The 24,537-nt window shown below is 41.3% G+C and overlaps 1 protein-coding gene across 2 annotated transcripts in view; it reads left to right on the plus strand.

Moving 5' to 3' along the window:
• USP7 (ubiquitin specific peptidase 7) overlaps window positions 1-24,537 on the plus strand; it is a 90,350-nt gene that overhangs the window by 58,370 nt on the left and 7,443 nt on the right. For both annotated transcript variants that reach the window (XM_081338111.1, XM_081338112.1), the window contains 16 exons: window positions 8,048-8,157; window positions 9,067-9,223; window positions 9,863-10,007; window positions 11,690-11,820; window positions 12,635-12,769; window positions 12,924-13,025; window positions 13,683-13,788; window positions 14,625-14,717; window positions 15,065-15,132; window positions 18,223-18,323; window positions 19,692-19,845; window positions 20,080-20,147; window positions 22,713-22,821; window positions 22,915-22,992; window positions 23,554-23,654; window positions 23,966-24,065. In XM_081338111.1, the coding sequence (XP_081194237.1) occupies window positions 8,048-8,157; window positions 9,067-9,223; window positions 9,863-10,007; window positions 11,690-11,820; window positions 12,635-12,769; window positions 12,924-13,025; window positions 13,683-13,788; window positions 14,625-14,717; window positions 15,065-15,132; window positions 18,223-18,323; window positions 19,692-19,845; window positions 20,080-20,147; window positions 22,713-22,821; window positions 22,915-22,992; window positions 23,554-23,654; window positions 23,966-24,065 (1,758 nt within the window). The remainder of the gene's footprint in view (window positions 1-8,047; window positions 8,158-9,066; window positions 9,224-9,862; window positions 10,008-11,689; window positions 11,821-12,634; window positions 12,770-12,923; window positions 13,026-13,682; window positions 13,789-14,624; window positions 14,718-15,064; window positions 15,133-18,222; window positions 18,324-19,691; window positions 19,846-20,079; window positions 20,148-22,712; window positions 22,822-22,914; window positions 22,993-23,553; window positions 23,655-23,965; window positions 24,066-24,537) is intronic.

Genomic DNA, 24,537 nt, shown 5'->3' on the forward strand with positions numbered 1-24,537 from the left:
CTCATAAGGTGGCCAGAGTATTTGAGTTTCAACTTCAGGATCTGGCCTTCTAAAGAGCAGTCAGGGTTGATCTGCTGTATGACTGACCGGTTTGATCTCCTTGCAGTCCAAGGGACTCGCAGGAGTCTTCTCCAGCACCACAGTTCAAAGGCCTCAATTCTTTGGTGCTCAGCCTTTCTTATGGTCCAACTTTCACTGCCATACATTGCAACTGGGAAGACCATAGCCTTGACTATACGCACTTTTGTTGGCAGGGTCACGTCTCTGCTTTTTAGTGTGCTGTCTAGGTTTGCCATGGCTTTCCGCACCAGGAACATCTTTGCGGCCACTGACCCGGCGCAAGTCCCGACTCGCTCCTTGGTTCTCCAAGGACCTGCGGGAGATGAAGCGCCAGAGAAGAGGCCTAGAGAGCATTTGGAGAACCAGCCGGTCTGAGTCTGACCGAACACAGTTAAGATCCTTTTCTAGATCTTATCTCGTGGCAATGAGGGTGGCAAAGCGTGCCTACTTCACCACCCTCATTGCGTCTGCAGATAATCGCCCGGCCGCCCTATTTAGAGTGGTCCGCTCCCTTATAAGTCAAGAGACGGGAGAGGACCCCCTACATGGACGGGCTGAGGAATTTAGTAAATATCTGGTGGACAAAATTACTCAGATTCGGGCTGGTCTGGACTCTGACTGGGCAGTATCTAACGAGAGGAAAGCGATGAAGTTGGCCGAATACATTTGGGAAGAGTTCGATCCTGTGACTCCGGATGAAGTGGACAAGATCATGGGGAAACTAAGTGCCGCCACATGTTTGTTGGACCCGTGTCCCTCCTGGCTAGTCTATGCAGCTCGGGAGGTTACACGAGGCTGGCTCCTAGCAGTTATCAATGCCTCATTGAGTGAAGGGTACTTCCCTGCTGCCTTGAAAGAGGCGGTGGTAAGGCCCCTCCTCAAAAAGCCGGCACTGGACCCAGCTGTTTTAAACAACTTCCGTCCTGTCTCCAACCTTCGCTTCCTTGCGAAGGTCGTTGAGAGCGTGGTGGCACGACAGCTCCCTTTGAACCTGGAGGAAGCTGAATATCTAGATCCGTACCAATCGGGTTTCAGACCCGGGCACAGCACGGAGACGGCATTGGTCGCGCTGGTGAATGATCTCTGGCGGGCCCGAGATAGAGGTTATTCCTCTGTCCTGGTCCTATTAGATCTATCAGCAGCTTTTGATACCATCGACCATGGTATCTTACTGCGTCGTCTTGAGGGGCTGGGAGTGGGAGGCACCGTTTTGCGGTGGTTCTCCTCCTACCTCTCGGACCGTTCGCAGACGGTGTTGGCAGGAGGGCAGAGGTCAAGCCCTAGGCCTCTTAAGTGTGGAGTGCCTCAGGGTTCGGTGCTCTCGCCCCTCCTGTTCAACATCTATATGAAGCCGCTGGGAGAGATCATCCGTAGCTTCGGGGTGAAATATCATCAATATGCTGATGATACCCAGCTATTCATCTCCACCCCGAATCAACCCAGTGATGCCCTCGATGTGATGTCCCGTTGCCTGGAAGCGGTACAGATTTGGATGGGAGAAAACAGGCTTCGACTCAACCCGGCCAAGACTGAGTGGCTGTACATACCGTCATCTCGTTTAGTCCAAAAGGTTCCATCTCTGACTATTGGAGGAGAGATGTTACCTCCCATTGATAGAGCACGCAATCTGGGCGTCCTCCTAGATTCACGACTCAGTTTTGAAGATCATATTGGAGCCGTGGCTAGGGGGGCATTTGCACAGATTCGTCTTATATACCAGTTGCGCCCCTTTTTGGACCGAGATGCCCTACGTACAGTCACCCACGCACTCGTTACCTCCCGTATTGATTACTGTAATGCTCTCTACATGGGGCTGCCCTTGAAGACCACCCGGAGGCTTCAGCTGGTGCAGAATGCAGCTGCACGGGTTGTGATGGGAGCTCCCCGATACTCCCATATTACACCCCTCCTGCGTGAGCTGCATTGGCTACCAGTTGCCCTCCGGGTGAGATTTAAGGTGCTGGTACTTACCTTTAAAGCCCTACATGGCTTAGGTCCGGGATACTTGCAGGACCATCTGCTGCTGGGAACAAATCCCCATCGTCCAGTACGCTCGCACAGAGAAGGCCTCCTCAGGGTACCGTCAGCTAGGCAATGTCGACTGGCGACCCCCAGGGGGAGGGCCTTCTCTGTGGGAGCGCCAGCCCTATGGAATCAGCTCCCCCCTGAGCTTCGAATGGCCCAAAACCTCCAATCCTTTCGCCGCGGCCTCAAAACACTCCTGTTCCACCAGGCCGACCTAAACTGACAGGCATCTTATTTAATTTATATTTAGTATTTTTAATTTATCTCCTAAATTCTCTAATTTAATTTATTGCACAGATGTTCTCAATTTTATTTCTATCTTGATCTCTGTACTTATATGTTTTGCTGTTAGCCGCCCTGAGTCCTTCGGGAGATAGGGCGGGATATAAATCCCATCAATCAATAAATAAATAAATAATTTCTTGGCTGTAGTCCCCATCTGCGGTGATCTTGGAGCCCAGGAAAATAAAATCTGTCACTACCTCCATTTCTTCCCCATCTATTTGCCAGGAATTGAGAGGGCCGGAAGCCATGATCTTGGTTTTCTTAACGTTAAGTTTCAAGCCAACTTTTGCACTCTCCTTCTTCACCCGCAACAAGAGGGTCTTTAGTTCTTCTTCACTTTCTGCCATTAGGTTGGTATCATCTGCGGCCCTATCTGGACCGGGATGCCCTGTGTACGGTCACTCATGCGCTCGTGACCTCTCGCCTGGACTACTGCAATGCTCTTTACATGGGGCTTCCCTTGAAGACCACTCGGAGGCTCCAACTGGTACAGAATGCGGCCGCGAGAGTTGTCTTGGGAGTTTCCCGGTACTCCCATGTTACACCTTTGCTCCGCGAGCTACATTGGTTACCGTTTGTCTTCCGGGTGAGGTTCAAGGTTTTGGTTATGATCTTTAAGTCCTTACATGGCATGGGTCCGGGGTACCTCGAGGACCACCTGCTGCCGGCATCAACTCCCCTCCACCCTGTGCCTCCTCAGGGTGCCTCCGGTCAGGGAATGTCGACTGGTGGCCCCCAGGGGGAGGGCCTTCTCTGTGGGCGCTCCGGCGTTATGGAACCAACTGCCGGTTGAGCTCCGGATGGCATCGGACCTTCGCTCCTTCCGGCGCGGGCTGAAGACCCACTTATTTGAACTAGCTGGTCTGGCCTGATGGGGAACATTAGGGTTTTTTAATGGGTTTTTTACTGTTTTTATTGTTATTGTAATTTTTAATTGGGCATTTGTTTAATTTCCTTTTAATTTTTGTATTGTTATTTATATATGCCCTGTTAACCGCCCTGAGTCCTTCGGGAGAAGGGCGGTATACAAATTGAATAAATAATAAATAATAATAATAATATCTTAGGTTGTTGATATTTCTCCCGGCAATCTTAATTCCAACTTTTGATTCATCTAGCCCTGCCTTTCTCATGATGTGCTCTGCATATAAGTTAAACAGGCAGGTTGACACTATACAGCCTTGCCAGACTCCTTTACCAATTTTGAACCAGTCAGTGGTTCCGTGTCCAGTTCTCACTGTTGCTTCTTGACCCGCATATAGGTTTCTCAGGAGACAAATAAGATGGTCTGGTACTCCCATCTCTTTAAGAACTGGCCACAGTTTGTCATGATCCACACAATCAAAGGCTTTAGCATAGTCAATGGAGCAGAAGTAGATGTTTTTCTGGAACTCTCTAGCTTTCTCCACAATCCAGCGCATGTTGGCAATTTGATCTCTAGTTCCTCTGCCTCTTCAAAATCCTGCCTGTACTTCTGGTAGTTCTTGATCCACATACTGCTGGAGTCTAGCTTGTAGGATTTTAAGCATAACTTTACTAGCATGTGAAATGAGTGCAATGGTGCGATATTTGAACATTCTTTGGCACTGCCTTTCTTCGGAATTGGAATGTAAACTGATCTTTTCCAGTCCTGTGGCCACTGTTGAGTTTTCCAAATTGAATGTAGCACTTTTACTGCATCGTCTTTTAAGATTTTGAATAGCTCAGCTGGAATACTGTCACCTCCACTAGTTTTGTTTTTGCTCAGCTTTCCTAAGGCCCACTTCACTTCACTTCACATTCTAGGATGTCTGGCTCGAGGTCAGTGACCACTTCATCGTGGTTATCTGGGATGTTAACCTCATTCTTGTATAGTTCTTCTATGTAATTTTTGCCACCTCTTCTTAATCTCTTCTGCCTCTGTTAGGTCCCTGCCATTTTGGTCCTTTATCATGCCCATTTTTGCATGAAACGTTCCCTTCATCTCTCCAATTTTCTTGAAAAGATCTCTGGTCCTCCCTATTCTGTTGTTAGAAGATAACACTGTTCATTGCACTGTTCATTTAAGAAGGCATTCTTATCTCTTCTAGCTATTCTCTGGAATTCTGCATTCAATTGGGTGTATCTTTCTTTTTCTCCCTTGCCTTTCACTTCCCTCCTGTCCTCAGCTATTTACAAAGCTTCCTCAAGCAGCCATTTTGCTTTCTTGCATTTCTTTTTCTTTAGGATGGTTTTAGTTGCTACTTCTTGTACAATGTTGGGAACCTCTTTCCATAGTTCTTCAGGCACTCTATCAGATCTAATTCCTTAAATCTATTTGCCACCTCTACTATATATTCGTCAGGGATATGATTTAGTTCATACCTGAGTGGCCTAGTGCTTTTCCCTACTTTCTTCAGTTTAAGCCTAAATTTTGCAACAAGAAGCTCACGGTCTGAGCCACAGTCAGCTCCTGGTCTTGTTTTTACTGACTGTATAGAGCTTCTCCATCTTTGGCTGCAGAGGACATAGTCAATCTGATTTCTTTTTTTTTATTGAAAAGTTTTACAGTACATTTTTAAATACAAAACCCCTCCCTCTCCCCTCTCCCCAAACCTCCCCAACTCTCCCCTCCCCTCCCCCCCTCCCCGACTTCCCAGAGCTAAATACAGGGTATAAAAATACAAACAAACATAATCTAAATTATGCAAACAACAATAAAATATTAAATTCTATCGCACTTTAACTCTTAATAAAATAACTACAAGCTAGTTATACATCACATAAATCCACTACTTATTCAAATGCTAAGTGAAACTTTTTAGTCCCATATTTATTCTGGATTTAATCCATCCATCTTCTCCACTCCACAATATATCTCTGTTGCGATTGGTCTTTCAAATACGCTGAAATCTTTGCCATTTCTGCCAAATTGGAAACTTTTAAAGTCCATTCTTCTATAGTCTGCAGTTCTTCCTTCTTCCAATATTGCGCTACCAAAAGTCTCGCTGCCTTAATTAAATTCAACATCAGCTTAGTGTCCACAACGATAGTATCTATGATAATGCCCAATAAAAACAATTGCGGACAAAACTTTATCCTTTTCTTGAATATTTTTTGCATATTCCACCAAATTTTAATCCAAAATGCTTTAACCCTTTTACACGTCCACCATATATGAAAATACGTTGCATCCTCAAGGCCACACCTCCAACATTTGGGCTGGCAGTTCGGATACATGCTTGCTAGTTTTTTAGGATCTAAATGCCACCTATAAAACATTTTATAAAAATTCTCTCTTAAATTTTGGGCCTGTGTAAATTTTACATTTCTCACCCAAATCTTTTCCCAAGTATCCATTGTAATAACTTCTTGAAAATTCTGAGCCCATTTTATCATACAGTCTTTAACAAGTTCCGTCTCTGAATCAATTTCTATCAATGCAAGATATATCCTTTTTTATATGAGCTTGACCTTGATCTCTAATTTGCTTTACCAAATTTTCATCAGTCATCAAGTCAATCTGATTTCTGTGTTGACCGTCTGGTGATGTCCATGTGTAGAGCCGTCTCTTGGGTTGTTGGAAAAGAGTGTTTACTATGACCATCGTATTCTCTTGACAAAATTCTATCAGCCTGTGCCCTGCTTCATTTTGTACTCCAAGGCCAACCTTGCCTGTTATTCCAGTTATCTTTTGGCTTCCTACTTTAGCATTCCGATCCCCCATGATGATAAGGACATCATTTTTGGGTGTTAGTTCTATAACGTGCTGTAGGGCTTCATGGTACAGGTTAATTTCATCCTCTTCAGCACCGGTGGTTGGGGCATAGACTGGGACTACTGTGATATTGAATGGTTTGCCTTGGATTCGAACTGAGATCATTCTGTCATTTTGGGGATTGTATCCCAGTACTGCTTTTCCTACTCTTTTATTGACTATGAAGGCTACTCCATTTCTTCTGAGGGATTCTTGCCCGCAGTAGTATACCTGATGGTCATCTGAATTAAATTCACCCATTCCTGTCCATTTTAGTTCGCTGATACCTAAGATGTCGATGTTCACTCTTGTCATCTCTTCTTTGACCACGTCCAGCTTTCCTTGATTCATGGATCTTACATTCCAGGTTCCTATGGAGAAAAAATCTTTACAGCATCGGACTTTCCTTTCACCACCAGACATATCCACAGCTGAGCGTCCTTTCGGCTTTGGCCCAGTCGCTTCATTCTTTCTGGCGCTACTAGTACTAGCCCTCTGTTCTTCCCCGGTAGCATATTGGACGCCTTCCGACCTGAGGGGCTCATCTTCCAGCGTCATATCGCTTTGCCTTTTGGTACTGTCCATAGGGTTTTCATGGCAAAGATACTGGAGTGGGTTGCCATTTCCTTCTCCAGTGGATCACGTTTTGTCAGAACTCTCTGCTATGACCTTTCCGTCTTGGGTGGCCCTGCACGGCATAGCTCATAGCTTCATTGAATTACGCAAGCCCCTTCGCCACGACAAGGCAGTAATCCATGAAGGGGACACTTACACTTACAGTCCCCTTTTATAGAAGGTGATAAGAAGCTGGGCCTTCCCCCAAGGGCTGGGGAGAGGGGGATGACATCCCAGGCATGTAACGGAATGTTCAGCTTTTTTTTAGTTTTTATCGTGGTTTTTACGGTTTTCTAGTTTTACTGGTGGTGTGAGTCTCCCAGAATTGTTTTAAGATTGGTGATCACACAAATCTTTAGATGGATAGGCAGGTAGAGAGGGATAATCCTAGACTTACTGTCACAATTGGGACCAGAACCTTCATTGTTAAATGATGCGGTCATTCAGTGGGTCACACTCACTTTTACTACCTTTTTGCTGTGGTCATTCAGCAAATTCAGCATCCTCCATTGATTTTGCTTATTGGGAACCCCCCACTCCGAAGAACATAAATGGCGATCACATAACGCTGTCCTAAATGCATGCTGATTGCCAAGCACTGGAATTTGTGACCGTGGGAATGCTGTATCCATTGTAAGTGCAAGGGCTGGTTGTAAATCTCTTTGGTGCTGTTAAATGATCATCAAACGAATGATAGATGCCCGATGGTGCTGTTCTGCATAGGGCTTTAAGGAGATGGCCACCATTTCGGTCCGGGAGCCCACAGGCAGCCAGTGCTGCAGCTTGAACCTGGGTGCTGTTCTACCCTGGCCGGTTTGCCGTATCAGCAGTTTGACTACTGTACGGGTAGTCTTTGACCACAGTTGAACCCAAAATATCTGTTGCTAAGCAAGACAGTTGTTAGGTGAATTTTCCCCCATCTTACAACCTTTCTTGCCACACTTGTTAAGTGAATCACTGTAGCTTATTAAGTTAGTGACCCGGTTGTTAAGTGAATCTGGCTTCCCCATTGACTTTGCTTGTTGGAAGGTCACAAAAGGGGGTCATGTGACCGCAGGACACTTCAGCCGTCATAAATATGAGTCAGTTGCCAAGTATTTTAATTTTGATCACTTGACCAATGGGGATGCTGCAATGGTCATAAGTATGCAAATGGTTATAAGTCACTTTTTTCAGTGCCATTGTAATTTTGAACGGTCACTAAATGAACTGTTGTAAGTCAAGGACTACCTGTATTTTATGCCAAGCTGGGGCTCACTTTGCCATTCTGGTTGAAAACCTGTTTTTCAGCAGATGATGGTAATAACTCAGTTGTTCATTTGTGTATTTTATCTGTTCAACACACAGGAGGCAGAAAAAGGGGTCAAGTTCCTAACGTTGCCACCAGTACTACACCTACAGCTCATGCGCTTCATGTACGATCCCCAGACGGACCAGAACATCAAGATAAATGATAGGTAACATATTTATATGAGTGGCGGTCAGGATTCTAAAGTGGGGTTTCAGTTTCTGCTGAGTGGAGGAGAATAACTTTGCGTGTCCAGGGCATGCCCCTGGATGGACAGGGAGCGATTTGCTTTCAGCAGTTGGGAGACACTAGCTGGAATCCTGCGATCTTGTTTACGTTATAACAAGCCTCAAGAGTCTCCAGAGCTGTCGTAAGGGGTGTCTTGAGCTCTTTGCACCAGTGGAAACTTCGGGAGGGAACTGCTGTCCCTCACCGCACCAAACCCCAGTTTTAAGAAGGGCCCTCACGCTTTCCATAAATGCATTCTGTAATAGACAGGCTCTGTCTTCGCCAAGTAGAGTTGGGAAGCACTTCAGCCGGAAAGATGGGCAATTGATAAAAAAAATACAGCTGGGCTGATGATGTGCATTGGCAGAAGGCCATTCCTCTCTGTTTTCTGTCCTTTTGGTAAATGATGTAGAAATACTCAGCTTCGTTTGTAGAGTCTTTAGCCTTTGCAACAAAGCTAAAATTGATGAGACCCTGCAAACACATTTTAACCTCAGTCTTCGTGGAACTAGGAAGATGGGGAAGAGATAATGCTGAAATTTTTCTGCATTTGGCAGGCTGATTTCAGGACCTGAAACAAGAAAACTACTCTAGTAATTCTCCCTCCCTCTCTTTCTCCTTCCTCCCTCTCTCCCTCCCTTAACCTTTTACAACTTAGCAAACAATCATACATAGCACAACAATTCTGTAGTAAAGAGAAATTTTTTAAATGATATCTATAAGAGGCCTAGCAATGCAACTGATCTCTCGAAGGTGATGCATTTATGTGTTACACAGAACTTGATTACTGAATGCATTTCCAAACCCCATATAACTCTTTCTCTTCCCCCCCCCCCTATTTTTGTAAAAGGTTTGAATTTCCAGATCAGCTGCCTCTGGATGAATTCTTGCAAAAAACTGATCCTAAAGATGCTGCAAATTATATTCTTCACGCAGTGCTCGTACACAGTGGTGATAACCATGGGGGCCATTATGTTGTTTACTTGAACCCGAAAGGGGATGGAAAAGTAAGTAATAGAAAAACCATCAAGTATTTAACTGGAAATCCTTTAATTGAAACACTTGTTAACAATTTTAGCATCAGGAGTGATATTTTTCCCCCCACATATAATGTCTTGGAAATTGTGGAAAATTAACTCTGAAATTTTAGAAAAGTTATCAATCTGTTTTATCAGATGTCAGGGGAAAAACTGTTTGCATAACTTGAATAATCTATAGTTTCTATTTAAATGCTGCATCGCCAAATATTTTAACATGCTAGATATTAAGGTTTTTTTTTAAGAAATAGCCATGCAGTCTTCTTCTGTATGCTACACTTAACATGCAAGAGGGATTTGAAACAATTCCAGTACAAAGGAACAAACAAGGAGAAACTTGGATCTGTTCTGAGACTTCTTCTTGGCTTATACAATCTAGAATGAATGCCAGCTGATTGCTCCAGTGTCAAACTTAAGGCTTTCTATTACTCCTTGGCAGTTCTGAGTTACATATTTGGGTCTGCTTGGTACAAGGCAGTTTGCAGTGCTTTAGCATCCCAAATTAGAATAAATTTATCTCTGTTAAGTTTCTAAAATTTAGAGCATAAATGTTTTACTGAATACTTTCTGCATGTTGCAGTTTTTACATTCATTGTTTTATTTTCACAGTGGTGTAAATTTGATGATGATGTTGTATCTAGATGTACAAAAGAAGAAGCAATTGAACATAACTATGGAGGCCACGACGATGACCTATCTGTGCGACACTGTACCAACGCATACATGTTGGTTTATATCAGGGAGTCAAAACTGAGTAGGTGTACCTCTCATCTGTTCTACAGACTAGTGGGATGTGGCTTTTGAAATGTAAAACAGACCTGAGTGTCGTCTTTCTCCACACTGTATTTAAGAACTGTCTCACATTTTGCACTTCTGAGACCACGCTTGCAAAACTGTGATGTTAAAATGAAGGGAAGGCAAATGAAGTTTACAGTAATAAGAAAAGTGTTACTTGTTTCTCTAATCACTTAAAGTATATATTTTAAGGTGGTATCAGAAACTGCCAGGTTTCTTGTTGTGAAAAAGAGGGTATTTTAAGAAACCTGATTCCTGGACTTCCTTTCAAGAAGGGATGGAAAAACAACTGCTAGATACAATTTCATACCGAAAGGGCTTGAGATTTAAAATTTGATTATTGCAATCCATCTTAGAACAGTTTAAAAAGCTGCAAATCAAAAGAATCTGCTTCTAAACTATAAATCATTGCAATAAATACAAGGCTTAAGCTATTGGCTGCCTCCCTCTGGGATCCAGAATGAACTTCTTGTTCTGCTTGTTGTTTTAAATTTATCTCTCTCTCTTCAGATGAAGACATGCACAAATAACGTGTGTGCCATACTGAGTACAGAGACATTTCTAAAATCCTACTGAAGAAATTGTTGTCCTTGAGAGACACAATAATTTGTATCATCTGTTTTTAAAAAAGTATGACATGCGTGGCAGTTTTCATGATGTCAGTTTGGGCAGTACTTCATGGAATCTGCATTCCAGACTGCTGAAAAGAAATCATGTTGCTAAGAGGCTTAACATTACAAAGAAATGTTATATCATGGTGTTTAAAAGATTGGTAACTATAAATAAATAGTCTAAGTGGAAGAGTGAAATTTCAAATACTAAAGTTCTTTCTAGCAGTTCACCAGTGCAAATGAGTTCATCATCTCTGAAGGATTGCAAACAATCCCTTTGTCGCAATACAGTTTGTATTTTGAACAAACTGGGGAGGGAGGTTAAAAGTGGTAAAAACAATTTAAAAGATGAAAAGGTAAGAACCAAGATGATGGGGAGGCTGGGGTAAGAATCTTCTCTATGCATCATCCACCCCCAATGTAGCAGGCCAAGCAATAGAGCCAAGATTTTAGGCTCTAGCAGAAGGCCAGCAGTTGCGGGGACAAGTCTTGCTTCTGATGAGAATATTTCAGAGGGTGGTTACTGGAGTATAAGATGTCTCCTCCTGAGTCCCATCAGATGACATTCTTTCTTGGACAATGCTTGCCACATTCAGAGTAACAGAGTTGGAAGGGACACTAGAAGACTTCCAGATCTACCCCCTGCTCAAGCAGGAGATCCTAGACCATTCCAGACAAATGGCTCTCCAGTCTCTTTTGAAAAACCTCTAGTGATGAAGCATCCACAACTTTTGAGGGCAAACTGTTCCAATAGTTAATTGTTCTCATTGTTAGGAAGTTACTTCCCTCCTTGATCAGTTTCTATCCATTGTCTCTTGTTTTGCCTTTTGGTGCTTTGGCAAATAGGTTGACCTGCTCTTCCGGTCTTGCTGGACCTGATGGGGTGGGTATTTATGTTTAGAGAGTCCCTCAAATATCTGAGATTAGACAGACAGACGACAGACAGAAACACAAATGACCATCCTCAAGTCATTGGCTGCTTTGTCCTGCATTTAAAACTCCCCTAGTGCCAATGTTGTGTTTCTTTCAGGTGAGGTTTTGCAAGCAGTCACAGATCATGATATTCCTCAGCAGCTGGTGGAACGATTGCAGGAAGAAAAAAGAATAGAGGCCCAAAAGAGAAAGGAGAGGCAAGAAGCCCATCTCTATATGCAAGTACAGGTGAGCTGCCGTGAATTTTCCTGCTCATTTCCCCTTCCCTGGACCTCATCCTCAGGCCCTCCGTCTGGATTTGGGCCATTCTAACTTACCCTAAGAACAGAACTGTGAACCAGCCAAAGCTAAAAAGCTCATCCCTAACTGATTCAGTTTATGGCTCTGGACTCTTTGGCATTCCCAGCCCAAATCTTTGTGACGTTGGGCATAAGCCATGGATGTGGATTTGATGTGGACTGGTGCCTTGGCGCTCATTGTAATTGGCCCTGGGAGGTGCGATGAGCTACCAAAAAGGATGAGTACCAAAACAAATTTTCCCATAAGAATAAAGTAGTGAATCACAAGGCAGCCGACACCGTCAAATTCTAGCCGGTGCGTTGAGTGCCAAACAAATGTTGAGCAAAATTTTTCTGTCAAAATGCGTTGAGTACCAAATTCAATGAGTTTCAAAACAGTTGAGTATTAAGGTACCACTTTACAGGTAGGCCTCAACTTACAACAGTTCATTTAATAACAGTTCAAAGTTACAACAGCACTGAGAACTCGTTTTTCATACTTATGAGCATTACAACATACCCAGCATGCTAGGCAGAAGTTAGCAAAAGGTGCTACCTCTGTCACGGATCTGAATCTGAGTTAGATCTTAGTATTTGCTGCATGCGCACGCGCGTGCGCACGCGCACATGCACACGTAGATGACAGGAACTACAAGCCAGAACATGAATGTTTGACTTCTAAGCTACCCATCCTTGTGGAAATAGGGAAGACTCCCATTTGTGATCTAGGTGGCTTCAATAACCAAATGCTTGTGTAATTTCAGATAGTAACAGAGGACCAGTTCTGTGGCCATCAAGGCAATGACATGTATGATGAAGAGAAAGTGAAGTACACCGTGTTCAAAGTCTTGAAAAATTCCACACTGACGGAATTTGTTCAAAACCTTTCCCAAACAATGGTGAGCATCCTCAGCAGGAGGTTGTGGTTTAGTCCCTGACTTTTTTTTTTTACATAGAATAATTTTAACATTGGGCATTAAAAACCTGACACTGATCTGGTAATGACTTATCTTTTTCCAGTCAGCATGTTTGTTTGCTTTTTTAATTTCGTAGGGCTTCCCGCAAGATCAGATACGGTTATGGCCGATGCAAGCTCGAAGCAACGGGACAAAAAGACCAGCCATGTTAGACAATGAAGCTGATGGCAATAAAACTGTGAGTGCCCACCAGAGAGGAAATATTACTTCTGAAATCTTGTCCAGTTCCAAATTAGTTAATTTCACTTATTCTCCTTCATTTCTCCACAGTTGTCTAAGATAGACGCATAGAGTTTTGCACAAGTAAAATTCTGTTGTATTGAAAAGTACATGACCAATAGCGCTACCAGCACTATTTTTAAAAAATTTAATAAATTTTAAAATAGTGCTGGCAATACACCAAATGACTTCTGTTTAAGAAAGGGAAGCAGATAAAAATCCTCATTTTGTACATTTTTTTTCTTTTTTTCCAAGGAACCTAAATAATATTTTAAATTTGCATATGCCCTAGATTGAGAACCAATATAGGCTAAGACACTAGTCTGGAAATCAGGAGATTGTGAACTCTTAGGTGTAAAATTAGCTGGGCCTAGGAAGAATGCCAGGATTTGTCCCAACTTGAGCGTATTTAAAAACAAAATACAAAACCCAGAGCCCTGGATTACACTAGCTGATCAAGGCCATCCTCTCCCAGGTTATAACAAAATTTTGAATCCATGCAACATTAAATTATTAAAAATATTTTAAAGCTGCTCTTCTTCACTAATGCAGATGTAATATTACCTGATCGTTTTGCTTATTGCTTATTTCCCTCCCCTTTATTAATTGCTCACAGATGATTGAGCTCAGCGACAATGAAAACCCATGGACAATATTCCTTGAAACAGTTGATCCAGAAATGGCTGCTACGGGGGCAACGTTACCCAAGTTCGACAAAGACCGTAAGTTTCAAGCCGAAGGGAATAATAAGGCCATCTTCCATTCCATAGAAAAGTCAGCATTTTCCATTGTAGGATTTTGAAGCTGCTTGTATTGATGAAATAATGATTTCCTTGCAGTGTTGTATGAATTGTTTCTTCCCCAACTAGGATGAATCAGATTATCTGGAAGTCCTCTCATCTAGTAAAAAAAAAGTTGGTCAATCCATTAAATCCTTGGATATCTAAAGCAGTGTTTCTCAATCCTGGAACTTTTAAGATGCTTGGACTTCAGCTCCCAGAATCCCCAATCAGCCATGCTGATTGGGGAATTCTGGCAGTTGAAACCCACATGTTTTAAGGTTACCAAGATTGAGAAATACTGGTCAAAAGGAGCCTTGTGGATAGCCCCCCTTTGATCCACAATGCCAGTTGGGCAGCCTCTGAAGCTCCCAGGTCCTCATTTTACTCACAGCTGAGTCAACCTTTAAACTGCGTGATAATACCTAGAAACAGGAAACAGTTCAGGAAAATGTTGGATTTTGGTCAGAGTCAATAGACTAGTCCTGGCTCTTCTCTCAGTCTGCTGCAACATGATTTGTTTTAAAAAATTGTTTTAAGATTGAGTAAATTCACTGTTCTTAGATTGAAAGTACAATTAAAATTGGCTGAATGATTGATTTATCAATCACTTCAGAAGGATAAAACTATGATCCAAATCATTAAATATCAAATATTTCTCTTGTAATATTTTAACACTATACAAAATTTTATACACACACACACACACACACACAGGTTGAGCACCAATGGAGATTTTGTTCTTGTCTGAAAATTGTCTTTGCTTGCTGAACTTATAGATGATGTAATGCTGTTCCTGAAAATGTATGATCCAAAGACACGAAGTTTGAATTATTGTGGACATATCTACACACCTATATCCTGTAAAATACGTAAGTTTTTGATGTTTTTGTCACTCATAAAGAGCCCCCTAAGAATTGTGTTCAGCCAAAGATAATCCCATCTTGCCCTGTATTCCACCCCACATATTATGGTTTGCATAATAAAATTCTGTAGTTTAGATCATATATTTGTCTGAACTCATTAAATATAGGGCAGTAAACATTACCTCTATCTGCAGAATCTGTGAGAGAAGGTGAGAGAAGTTAATTTTGAGCTATAGTTTTGATTGCTGAGCTAAAACATAACATTAGATAATTAAAGTGATTTCTAGACACAGTATTTTTCCATAGAAGCAGAAGTTGCAATATGTATTTTTTTTCCTGTTCTTCCTTCAAAGGTGACTTGCTGCCAGTTATGTGTGAAAGAGCAGGATTTCCCCAAGAATCTAATCTTATCCTCTATGAGGTTTGGACCATTTATTTTTTCCTTAAAAGTAGAATTACTCTTTAAGACATTTATCTTAGAAAAAGATAGTCTGAATGTTATGAAATATTGTCATAGTGAATGAATGTCTTTAGAGCAAAACAAACTTTAAGCAATCCAAATATGAACACATTTCTTTTAAATGAAAGTCTTTGTTTTTCCAAATATTTGGATTGAATTGCAAGTTGGCAGTTTTTCCAAATTATGTTCCAATCAACGATTTAAATTTTTTTACGTGGAGAGTTTTTTTGAAAAAAAACATAATGAAATGCATCTTGTAACAATTCACTTGAAAAATCTGTCATTCTGCATTGTGAAACTTGCATGGAAATTAGCACGTTTGAACTTTTTGAACACAGCAAATTATTTGAGGTTGAAATGGGTTGCTGTGACCTCAGGCAGCATTTCACTAGCTCCACATCGCTGTGGACAAGAGACCGCTGAAACCACTGTTGACATCCTGCTGTACTGAATTTTCTGTAAGGACTCAATGTACTCAATTTATAACACTTCACCTTAGAAAATACCTGGGAAATGCTGATCTCTTTTATCTAAAACTGCTGTTATCAGATCAGTACTAAGTAGCTTCTCTGAATGTGGCTAAATTTTGTTATACTGTCTGCAGAATTGGGCTGACTCCTAACTGCCCACTGATAGATAATCCACCACTGACAGTAATACACTATTTTATCTGTTTGTTTGTTTTCATTTGTAATGCTGGTCTGTGATTGTAATAAGACATTATTGATAGTTCCACATTCTGAAAATATTCACAGTCCTGTCTGCAGACCAGTAAGGTCAGGCAACCATTGTACTACTTCCTCTGAGATTGGAATAGCCACTTTGAACAACCATTCTGCATCCAAAGCATTTTACACTTCCCTAGAAAAATTGGGCCATTTATATTACTTGTGTTAGAACAAACATGCTAACAACACATAATGAGAACTCTTGTCAACATGTATACACTGTTCTCATGTTGTTATGAATGCTTCTTATGGACATCATTATTGCTTGTGGAATTTTATCTTCCAAGTTGGTATACAGGACTGGCCTGAGTAGCTCGCACACTGTTAATTTCAAGATCTGCAGTGTTGTGTTGTCTGTGGAGTGGGCCAGAAAGCTACATTTAGGTGCTAAAGAGTTGCTTTTAAGGGAACTGCAGTGTCAAGCAAAGTTCAAGCTCCTTATGTCCTTCCCTAAGGAATTAAGGCCTCCTTGAAGGTGCTCTGCCCAAATTTTGTAAGCATCTGGTGGGAACAACTGAGAGTCAGCTGTTCACCCAACCTTCAGTTAAATTTGGGCTACAAATATTGGCCATCTGGGTTGAGTCTTTCCCTTTTCTTTAGAGGTTGGAAAATTATAAAGAATTCTGTTGCAAATTGTTGCAACGTGCTGTTACTGTATATTGCTTGGGAATTGTCAAAGGACAACCGGTCAGACTAGAGATCTGCATCACACAGGAGCCAAAGCTAAAAAGCTGTTTCAGAGTGGTTGTGGTTGCCATGCAGTCCCCCAAAAAATAAACATTTCAGTTTAAGGTGGTAGCCACAACTTAAGTGTTTTCTTAATTTGAATACATGTTTTCCTGAAATCATACAATTATTATGCTAACATGCAGATTCTTTGACAAGGCACCAACCAGTAAAGCTCTGGAGCCCCCATTTTAGTCCCCTTTAAATCCCCGTCCAGCAACATCAGTAGCAGGGAACGTGTTGAAAAGGGGATAAGAAGGAGCCTGGTGCAATTTTAGGTGCATCAGTGAATTACGAATTGCATTCAGTCCCATCTGGGTTGGTCACCAGGACCAGATGTTTGGTCTTCTGAGCTTTCCTACTCGTGCTGGAGCCCATCCTCGGGGAATTTCTCTCTCACCAGAATGTGTGCACAGAGAGAGAAATTCCCCAAGGATGGGCTCCAGCACAAGTCCGGAAGTGTGGAACACAGAACCAGGATCCAGATTGGATCCTGCCACATTATCCTGGGACACATAGATTCATCTTCATTCGTGCATTCAGTGTCCCCATATAAATAAAGACAGTTTTGTGGCCCATGGAAAAAATTTTAATATTGCATACAGTACAGGTAGTCCTTGACTTTCAGCCACTATTGAGATCAGAATTTCTAGAAGAAGAATAAAATAGACCTGGAAGGGACCTTGGAGGTCTTCTAGTCCAGCCCCCTGCTCAGGCAGGAGGACGTATACCATCTCAAGACAAGTGGCCGTCTAGCCTCTTCTTAAAATTTTTTACTTCTATTATAAGTTGAGCCACCATAATTGTTAAGTGAATTGTGTGGTTGTAATATGATTCCTTTACCTCAGTTAATCTATATACCGGTAATTGAAGTTTTACGTTACATTTTTACAACATTTTCACCCAAGAATGGTCTCTTTGAAAACAGAGAAAAAGAAAATATTTTATGATATCTCATCATAAAAAGTTATGCCAGAACAAATTTGTCAGTGGTATAAGAGCCTCAGTTGGTTCTAATGAAGCACAAAAATATAGGTAACCCTCTAAAAATGAATCACACCCTCAGCAAGCGACTTAGAACTCAAATAAAGATACTCAGCTTTCCTTAATCAGATTTATTGAAAGGGAAAGAGAAATTGGATTACAGAAATCTTGTAACTATCTTTGCTTTAGTTACCAATTTTAACTGCTTTAGTTACCAATTTTTAGTAACACTGCACAAACTGCCATATATTTTTCTAGACTCTGGGAAGCCTCTCTCATAAAATATTACTAAAAGAAAATTGCAGAACCACGGAAACTAATCATTTTACATTTGTTCTTTCCAAAATAGAAATTGGATAGATCCCTCAGAGCTAATGCTGGAATACATTTGTTAGTGTTTGTAACTAAAGTTATCTTCAGGGCTTAGAGTACATTTTTATCCTTCAGGAATAGCTGTTAAATGTACTGTATGATGCAGAATACTGAGGTATGTGTACTATAACTACCTATACAAAAGTATATGCGATTTTTATTTAGGTTTGAAACTGAACTATTTTTCCTTAATTAGGATAACTAGTCCCTTAATTTCTTGTCTGTTTGCTTTATTTTCCAGGAAGTTAAACCGAATTTAACAGAGAGAATTCAAGACTATGATGTTTCCCTTGACAAAGCTCTTGACGAACTCATGGACGGTGACATCATTGTATTTCAAAAGTAGGCTTGCAACCATTTTTGTGCAAGAGCTCTGAAAATTTCAATCCCAGGTTCTCCCAATCGAATCTCCTTTTGGAGGTGTGCAATTTCAGCCTCCATAACTTCCAGCAGCCCAATCAATATGGGTTTGGAGGGCGTGGTCCAACCCACCTAAAACCACCACTAGCTTAAGAGAAAACTGGGATGAGCAAAACATTTTACCATTGAAACCTTCTGAGGACAAAACAACCATTTTTCCGGGGTGGGGGTGGGGGGTGGGAAAGCGGACAGGACACCTCATATCCCATGTGATTTAGGATATTCTATTGGAGGAAAAAAAGGGGGGGTATCAGAAAGAAGCCTTTATAACTTCATTTGTGTTTGTCGTAGGAACAAATGTAGGCTATGTGTGAGTGATGCCTACAATCCAATGTAATTTCTTATAGCAAACATTGGAAACTGGAAGGGACCTCGGAGGTCTTCTAGTCCAACCCCCTACTCAAGGAAGGAGACCTTACCGGGGTAGGCAACCTTGGCTCTTTTATGACTCATGGACTGAGTATAGCTGACTCAGGAATTCTGGGAGTTGAAGTCCATGAGTCATAAAAGAGCCGAGGTTGCCTACTCCTGCCTTATACTATGCCAGTCAAATGTTTGTCCAAACTTTTCTTGAAAACCTCCAGCAATAGAATGCCCAAAACTCATGGAGGGAAGCTGTTGCATTGGTTAGTTGTTCTCTCTCTCAGGAGATTTCTCCTTAGATCCAGGCTGGACCTCTCTTTTAACGATTCAGGCATGCTTTTTTTGCCCCCTGTCTATTCAAAGTTTAATAACATTTTAAAATGATCTCCATTGTCAACTTTTTAATAATTAAGTGATGGAGGTAGTAAGAGTAAACTGCTCCTGCTTTTAATATTGTGGCCTCAGTACAACAACTGGAGGAGTAAAGTATTTGTTTCAACTACTTACCTATTGTGTAGTGAAACACTCAACATTTCTCAAATTTCATTCTAGTGGGATGCAGTTTACTTGAAATACTCTGGCAGAGCATCATTCTAAGTGAGATATTTACTCAAAATAAAATGTTCATCCCATTTTGCTCATAATCTGTTGGAATTTTAGTTGAGTAATCTGCTATGTTGGCTGGCTACAATTTGTGATTACAATTATTTATGATTATTTCAAAAAACAGTTCACTCTCATTTTTGTTCTTTTTAGCATGTGTACATTATTTTAGTAGTTCACTGTTAGAAATTACTTTTTATATAGCACAGGTCTGTTCACATGGACAGAATAATTTCTAAAGGTTGACCAAGAGCTACAGATTTCGATCACCTTTTCAGTATTTCAGCATTTTTTGTGTAATTTAAAAAAATTTCTGCTTACAAGGGATGACCCTGAAAACGACAACAGTGAATTAGCAACAGCAAAAGAATACTTTCGAGATCTCTACCACCGAGTTGACGTCATCTTTTGTGATAAAACTATCCCCAATGATCCTGGTTTCGTTGTCACATTGTCCAACAGAATGAATTATTTTCAGGTATTTACTCCCTTCTCAGTACCCCTGTTGAATTCAAATAATGTAGTATGGAGTAAAGTTAAAATTTCTAAATCCACAACTCTGTTCCATTGTTTACCAAAATTCAGCTCATTCATTCATATTCTCTCTCTCTCTCTCTCTCTCTCTCTCTCTCTCTCTCTCTCTCTCTCTCTCTCTCTCTCTCTCTCTCTCTCTCTCTCTCTCTCTCTCTCTCTCTCTCTCCCCCCCCCTCAGGTTGCAAAGACAGTGGCTCAAAGGCTTAATACTGATCCTATGCTGTTGCAGTTTTTCAAGTCCCAAGGGTAAGAGATGTTGATCAAATGTATCATCTGGTTCACATTGTAATGTAGATGCTGAAAACTACAAATGCGGGAGAATGATACCTCACATATATTCCTAATGCCGAAAATCTCCAGGGTAGAATCCTGGATTTGGGGAGAGAATGCCAATTGTGCACAGAAGGTAACTTGCAACATTTTGCATAGCTGGAAATTTGCTACAGATTAATTGGATTTTGGTTCTCACTGCACATAACTCTGTGTATTAGATCCTGGTGCAATTGACATTCTGGTTAAACATTCTTTACAAGTTGGTGATCTTCATCATGGATCAATGTGCATACTTTTTAAGTAGCATGATTTTTAAAATATGTTTTCTACAAGGTGATAAATGTCTGTAGATTCTGTAAAACCTCTATATAGTACTTGGACTATAAGAATGCCTTCTTAAATGAACAGTGCAAAGAAATAGAAGAAAACAATAGAATAGGGAGGACCAGAGATCTTTTCAAGAAAATTGGAGAGATGAAGGGAACGTTTAATGCAAAAATGGGCATGATAAAGGACCAAAATGGCAGGGACCTAACAGAGGCAGAAGAGATTAAGAAGAGGTGGCAAAATTACACAGAAGAACTATACAAGAATGAGCTTAATGTCCCTGATAATCACAATGAGGTGGTCACTGACCTCGAGCCAGACATCCTAGAATGTGAAGTGAAGTGGGCCTTAGAAAAGCTGAGCAACAACAAAGCTAGTGGAGGTGACAGTATTCCAGCTGAGCTATTCAAAATCTTAAAAGACAGTGCAGTAAAAGTGCTACACTCAATTTGCCAGCAAATTTGGAAAACTCAACAGTGGCCACAGGATTGGAAAAGATCAGTTTACATTCCAATTCCAAAGAAAGGCAGTGCCAAAGAATGTTCAAACTATCGCACCATTGCACTCATTTCTCATGCTAGTAAAGTCATGCTTAAAATCCTACAAGCTAGACTTCAGCAGTATGTGGATCGAGAACTACCAGAAGTACAGGCAGGATTTCGAAGAGGCAGAGGAACTAGAGATCAAATTGCCAACATACGCTGGATCATGGAGAAAGCTAGGGAGTTCCAGAAAAACATCTACTTCTGCTTCATTGACTATGCTAAAGCCTTTGATTGTGTGGATCATAACAAACTGTGGCAAGTTCTTAAAGAGATGGGAGTACCAGACCATCTTATTTGTCTCTTGAGAAACCTATATGCGGGCCAAGAAGCAACAGTGAGAACTGGACACGGAACCACTGATTGGTTCAAAATTGGGAAAGGAGTCCGGCAAGGCTGTATACTGTCGCCCTGCCTATTTAACTTATATGCAGAGCACATCATGAGAAAGGCAGGGCTAGATGAATCAAAAGTTGGAATTAAGATTGCCGGAAGAAATATCAACAACCTAAGATACGCAGATGATACCACTCTAATGGCAGAAAGTGAAGAAGAACTAAAGAGCCTCTTGTTGCGGGTGAAGAAGGAGAGTGCAAAACTTGGGTTGAAACTTAACATTAAGAAAACCAAGATCATGGCATCTGGCCCTCTCAATTCCTGGCAAATAGATGGGGAAGAAATGGAGGTAGTGACAGATTTTATTTTCCTGGGCTCCAAGATCACTGCAGATGGGGACTGTAGCCAAGAAATTAAAAGACGCTTGCTCCTGGGGAGGAAAGCCATGACAAATCTAGACAGCACACTAAAAAGCAGAGACATCACCCTGTCAACAAAAGTGCGTATAGTCAAGGCTATGGTCTTCCCAGTTGCAATGTATGGCAGTGAAAGTTGGACCATAAGAAAGGCTGAGCGCCAAAGAATTGAGGCCTTTGAACTATGGTGCTGGAGAAGACTCCTGCGAGTCCCTTGGACTGCAAGGCGATCAAACCGGTCAGTCCTAGAGGAGATCAATCCTGACTGCTCTTTAGAAGGCCAGATCCTGAAGCTAAAACTCAAATACTTTGGCCACCTAATGAGAAGGAAGGACTCACTGGAGAAAAGCCTAATGCTGGGAAAGATCGAGGGCAATAGAAGAAGGGGACGACAGAGAATGAGGTGGCTGGATGGAGTCACTGAAGCAGTAGGCGTGAGCTTAAATGGACTCCAGAAGATGGTAGAGGACAGAAAGGCCTGGAGGAATGTTGTCCATAGGGTCGCGATGGGTCGGACACGACTTCGCAGCTAACAACAAAGTACTTGGACTTATATACCGCTTCACAGTGCTTTACAGCCCTCTGAGTGGTTTACAGAGTCAGCCTATTGCCCACTACCTGGGTCCTCATTTTACTGACCTGAGAAGGATGAAAGGCTGAGTCAACCTTGAGCCGGCCAGGATCGAGCTGCTGGTGGTGGGCAGAATTAGTCTGCAATACTGCATTCTAACCATTGAGCCACCAGGGCTCTCCCTCTTTATTTGAAGGACAGGGAAAAATCATAATTGATATCAAACAGAATATATAACATATTAAAGATTGATTGCAAAAAAAACCCAATTAAAATGTTGTGCAGAAAATATTTTAAAGTAAGATTTCTTTCCTTTTTTCCCCTTCTATGTCTGTCTGATTTTTAGTTACAGGGATGGTCCGGGTAACCCTCTTAGGCATAATTATGATGGAACCTTAAGAGATCTCCTGCAGTTCTTCAAACCCAGACAACCCAAGAAACTTTATTATCAGCAGGTAGGGGCTTTCGTTACCTCTGCAAGCTTGTTTGTTTTGGCTTGTTTTTCAGTAGGATTAAAATAGTGTCTTTTTCCCCCCAACTTTCCATAGCTTAAAATGAAAATCACAGACTTTGAAAACAGGAGAAGTTTTAAGTGTATATGGCTAAACAACCAATTTAGGGAAGAGGTAAGCCCTTTCATATGTTGTATTGTTCAGAATGATCAAATAGCAAGTTTTATTCATTTTTAAAATTCGTGTTACCTATTTGTCTTGTAAATTACAAAATGTTTACCAATTTCAGAATTCTGGTAATAGAGTATTTGAGGGGCAAATCAGAATTTTTATCTCTAACAAATCTAGGGATTTGTTGTTATTTAGCTTTTCACCTCCATACATGAACTAACTGAATAATTGCTCAGTAGTGTTCTAATTTCACAAGTCTCCTTTTGTTTGCACAAGGATGAAATTAATTAGCCTGTTGTTTGTTAAATTTTTATGCTGCCCATCTCACTATCCAAAGCTCTTTTTTTATTCAATATTTTTTCTTCTGCAAATCCTATTATTTGTATGCAATGTAGCGTACCTCCATTTTAGTGGTTCTTTTGTAGTATCAAACAAACTTGGTAAGTTTTAATACTTGTATATAACTCAAGAACCTGTTCCTTCTAACTTTCCTTTTGCATTTTATAGCAATTAATTATTGGCTTCTACTCTCCCCCCCTCCCTTCCCCATCTTATTTTTTTTAGGAAATAACCCTATATCCAGATAAACATGGATGCGTGCGAGACTTACTAGATGAATGTAAAAAAGCCGTAGAACTTGCTGAAAGAGGTTCAGGGAAATTAAGGCAAGTGTTTTCTTTATTTAATTAAAAGATTTTTCACCTGCCCCAGAGATCAACAGAAAATGGAAAGCATACTTAAACAAATTAGGAAAGCTAAAACTTAATTTGATTACCAATTTAAAAATGTTTTTAATTCCTTATCTTTACTGGGCTACATTTATCAATTGTAAAAATGTATGTTAAGCCAGATTTGAATGCATGTTACTAAAAGTCATCTCGCCTCCTGCGCTAAGTTCTGTCCAAAGAAACAGAACTTCCTCAGGAGTTCAGTTGTGAGTTTGTGAGTATTCTTACACTGTCTTTCTCTTGTTAAGGCTGCTAGAAATTGTAAGTTACAAAATCATTGGTGTCCATCAGGAAGATGAATTATTAGAGTGCTTATCGCCAGCAACCAGTCGGACATTTCGAATAGAGGTCAGTGCTGAGACAATGTCACGCATGACTACCAGGTCCTTGGAAAGGCTGGGGCCGTGGGCCAAGCAGGTTTCATGGCTGGATCCCCCGCTTTGAATTCAGCCACAATGTGCTTTGTTTGATGTTTGTTGTAATGCACAATCCAGGCTATTGTGACTTGTTCAATTAAACCATAGTTAGGTGAATTACCCATTTCCTCGTGATGCAGTTGAGAAAATCCATTACCGTATTTTTCGGACCATAAGACGCACTTTTTTTGCCCCAAAGTGGGGGGGAAAACAAGGGTGCGTCTTATGGTCCGAAGGTGATCCATATGGCCAGCCCCAACCTCCGCAAGTGAAAGCAAGGGAGATTGCAATTGGCTCCTTCAATCTCCCTGCGGCCCGGCTTTCTCTTGCAGAAGGCAGGCTGAAACGGAGCAAGGAATGCGAATCGCCCGATCTCGCGCTCCTGCGATCTCCTCTGCTCGGTT

The sequence above is a fragment of the Vipera berus genome, assembly GCF_964194415.1.
Source record: "Vipera berus genome assembly, chromosome: 13".
NCBI classification, from domain to species: domain Eukaryota; kingdom Metazoa; phylum Chordata; class Lepidosauria; order Squamata; family Viperidae; genus Vipera; species Vipera berus.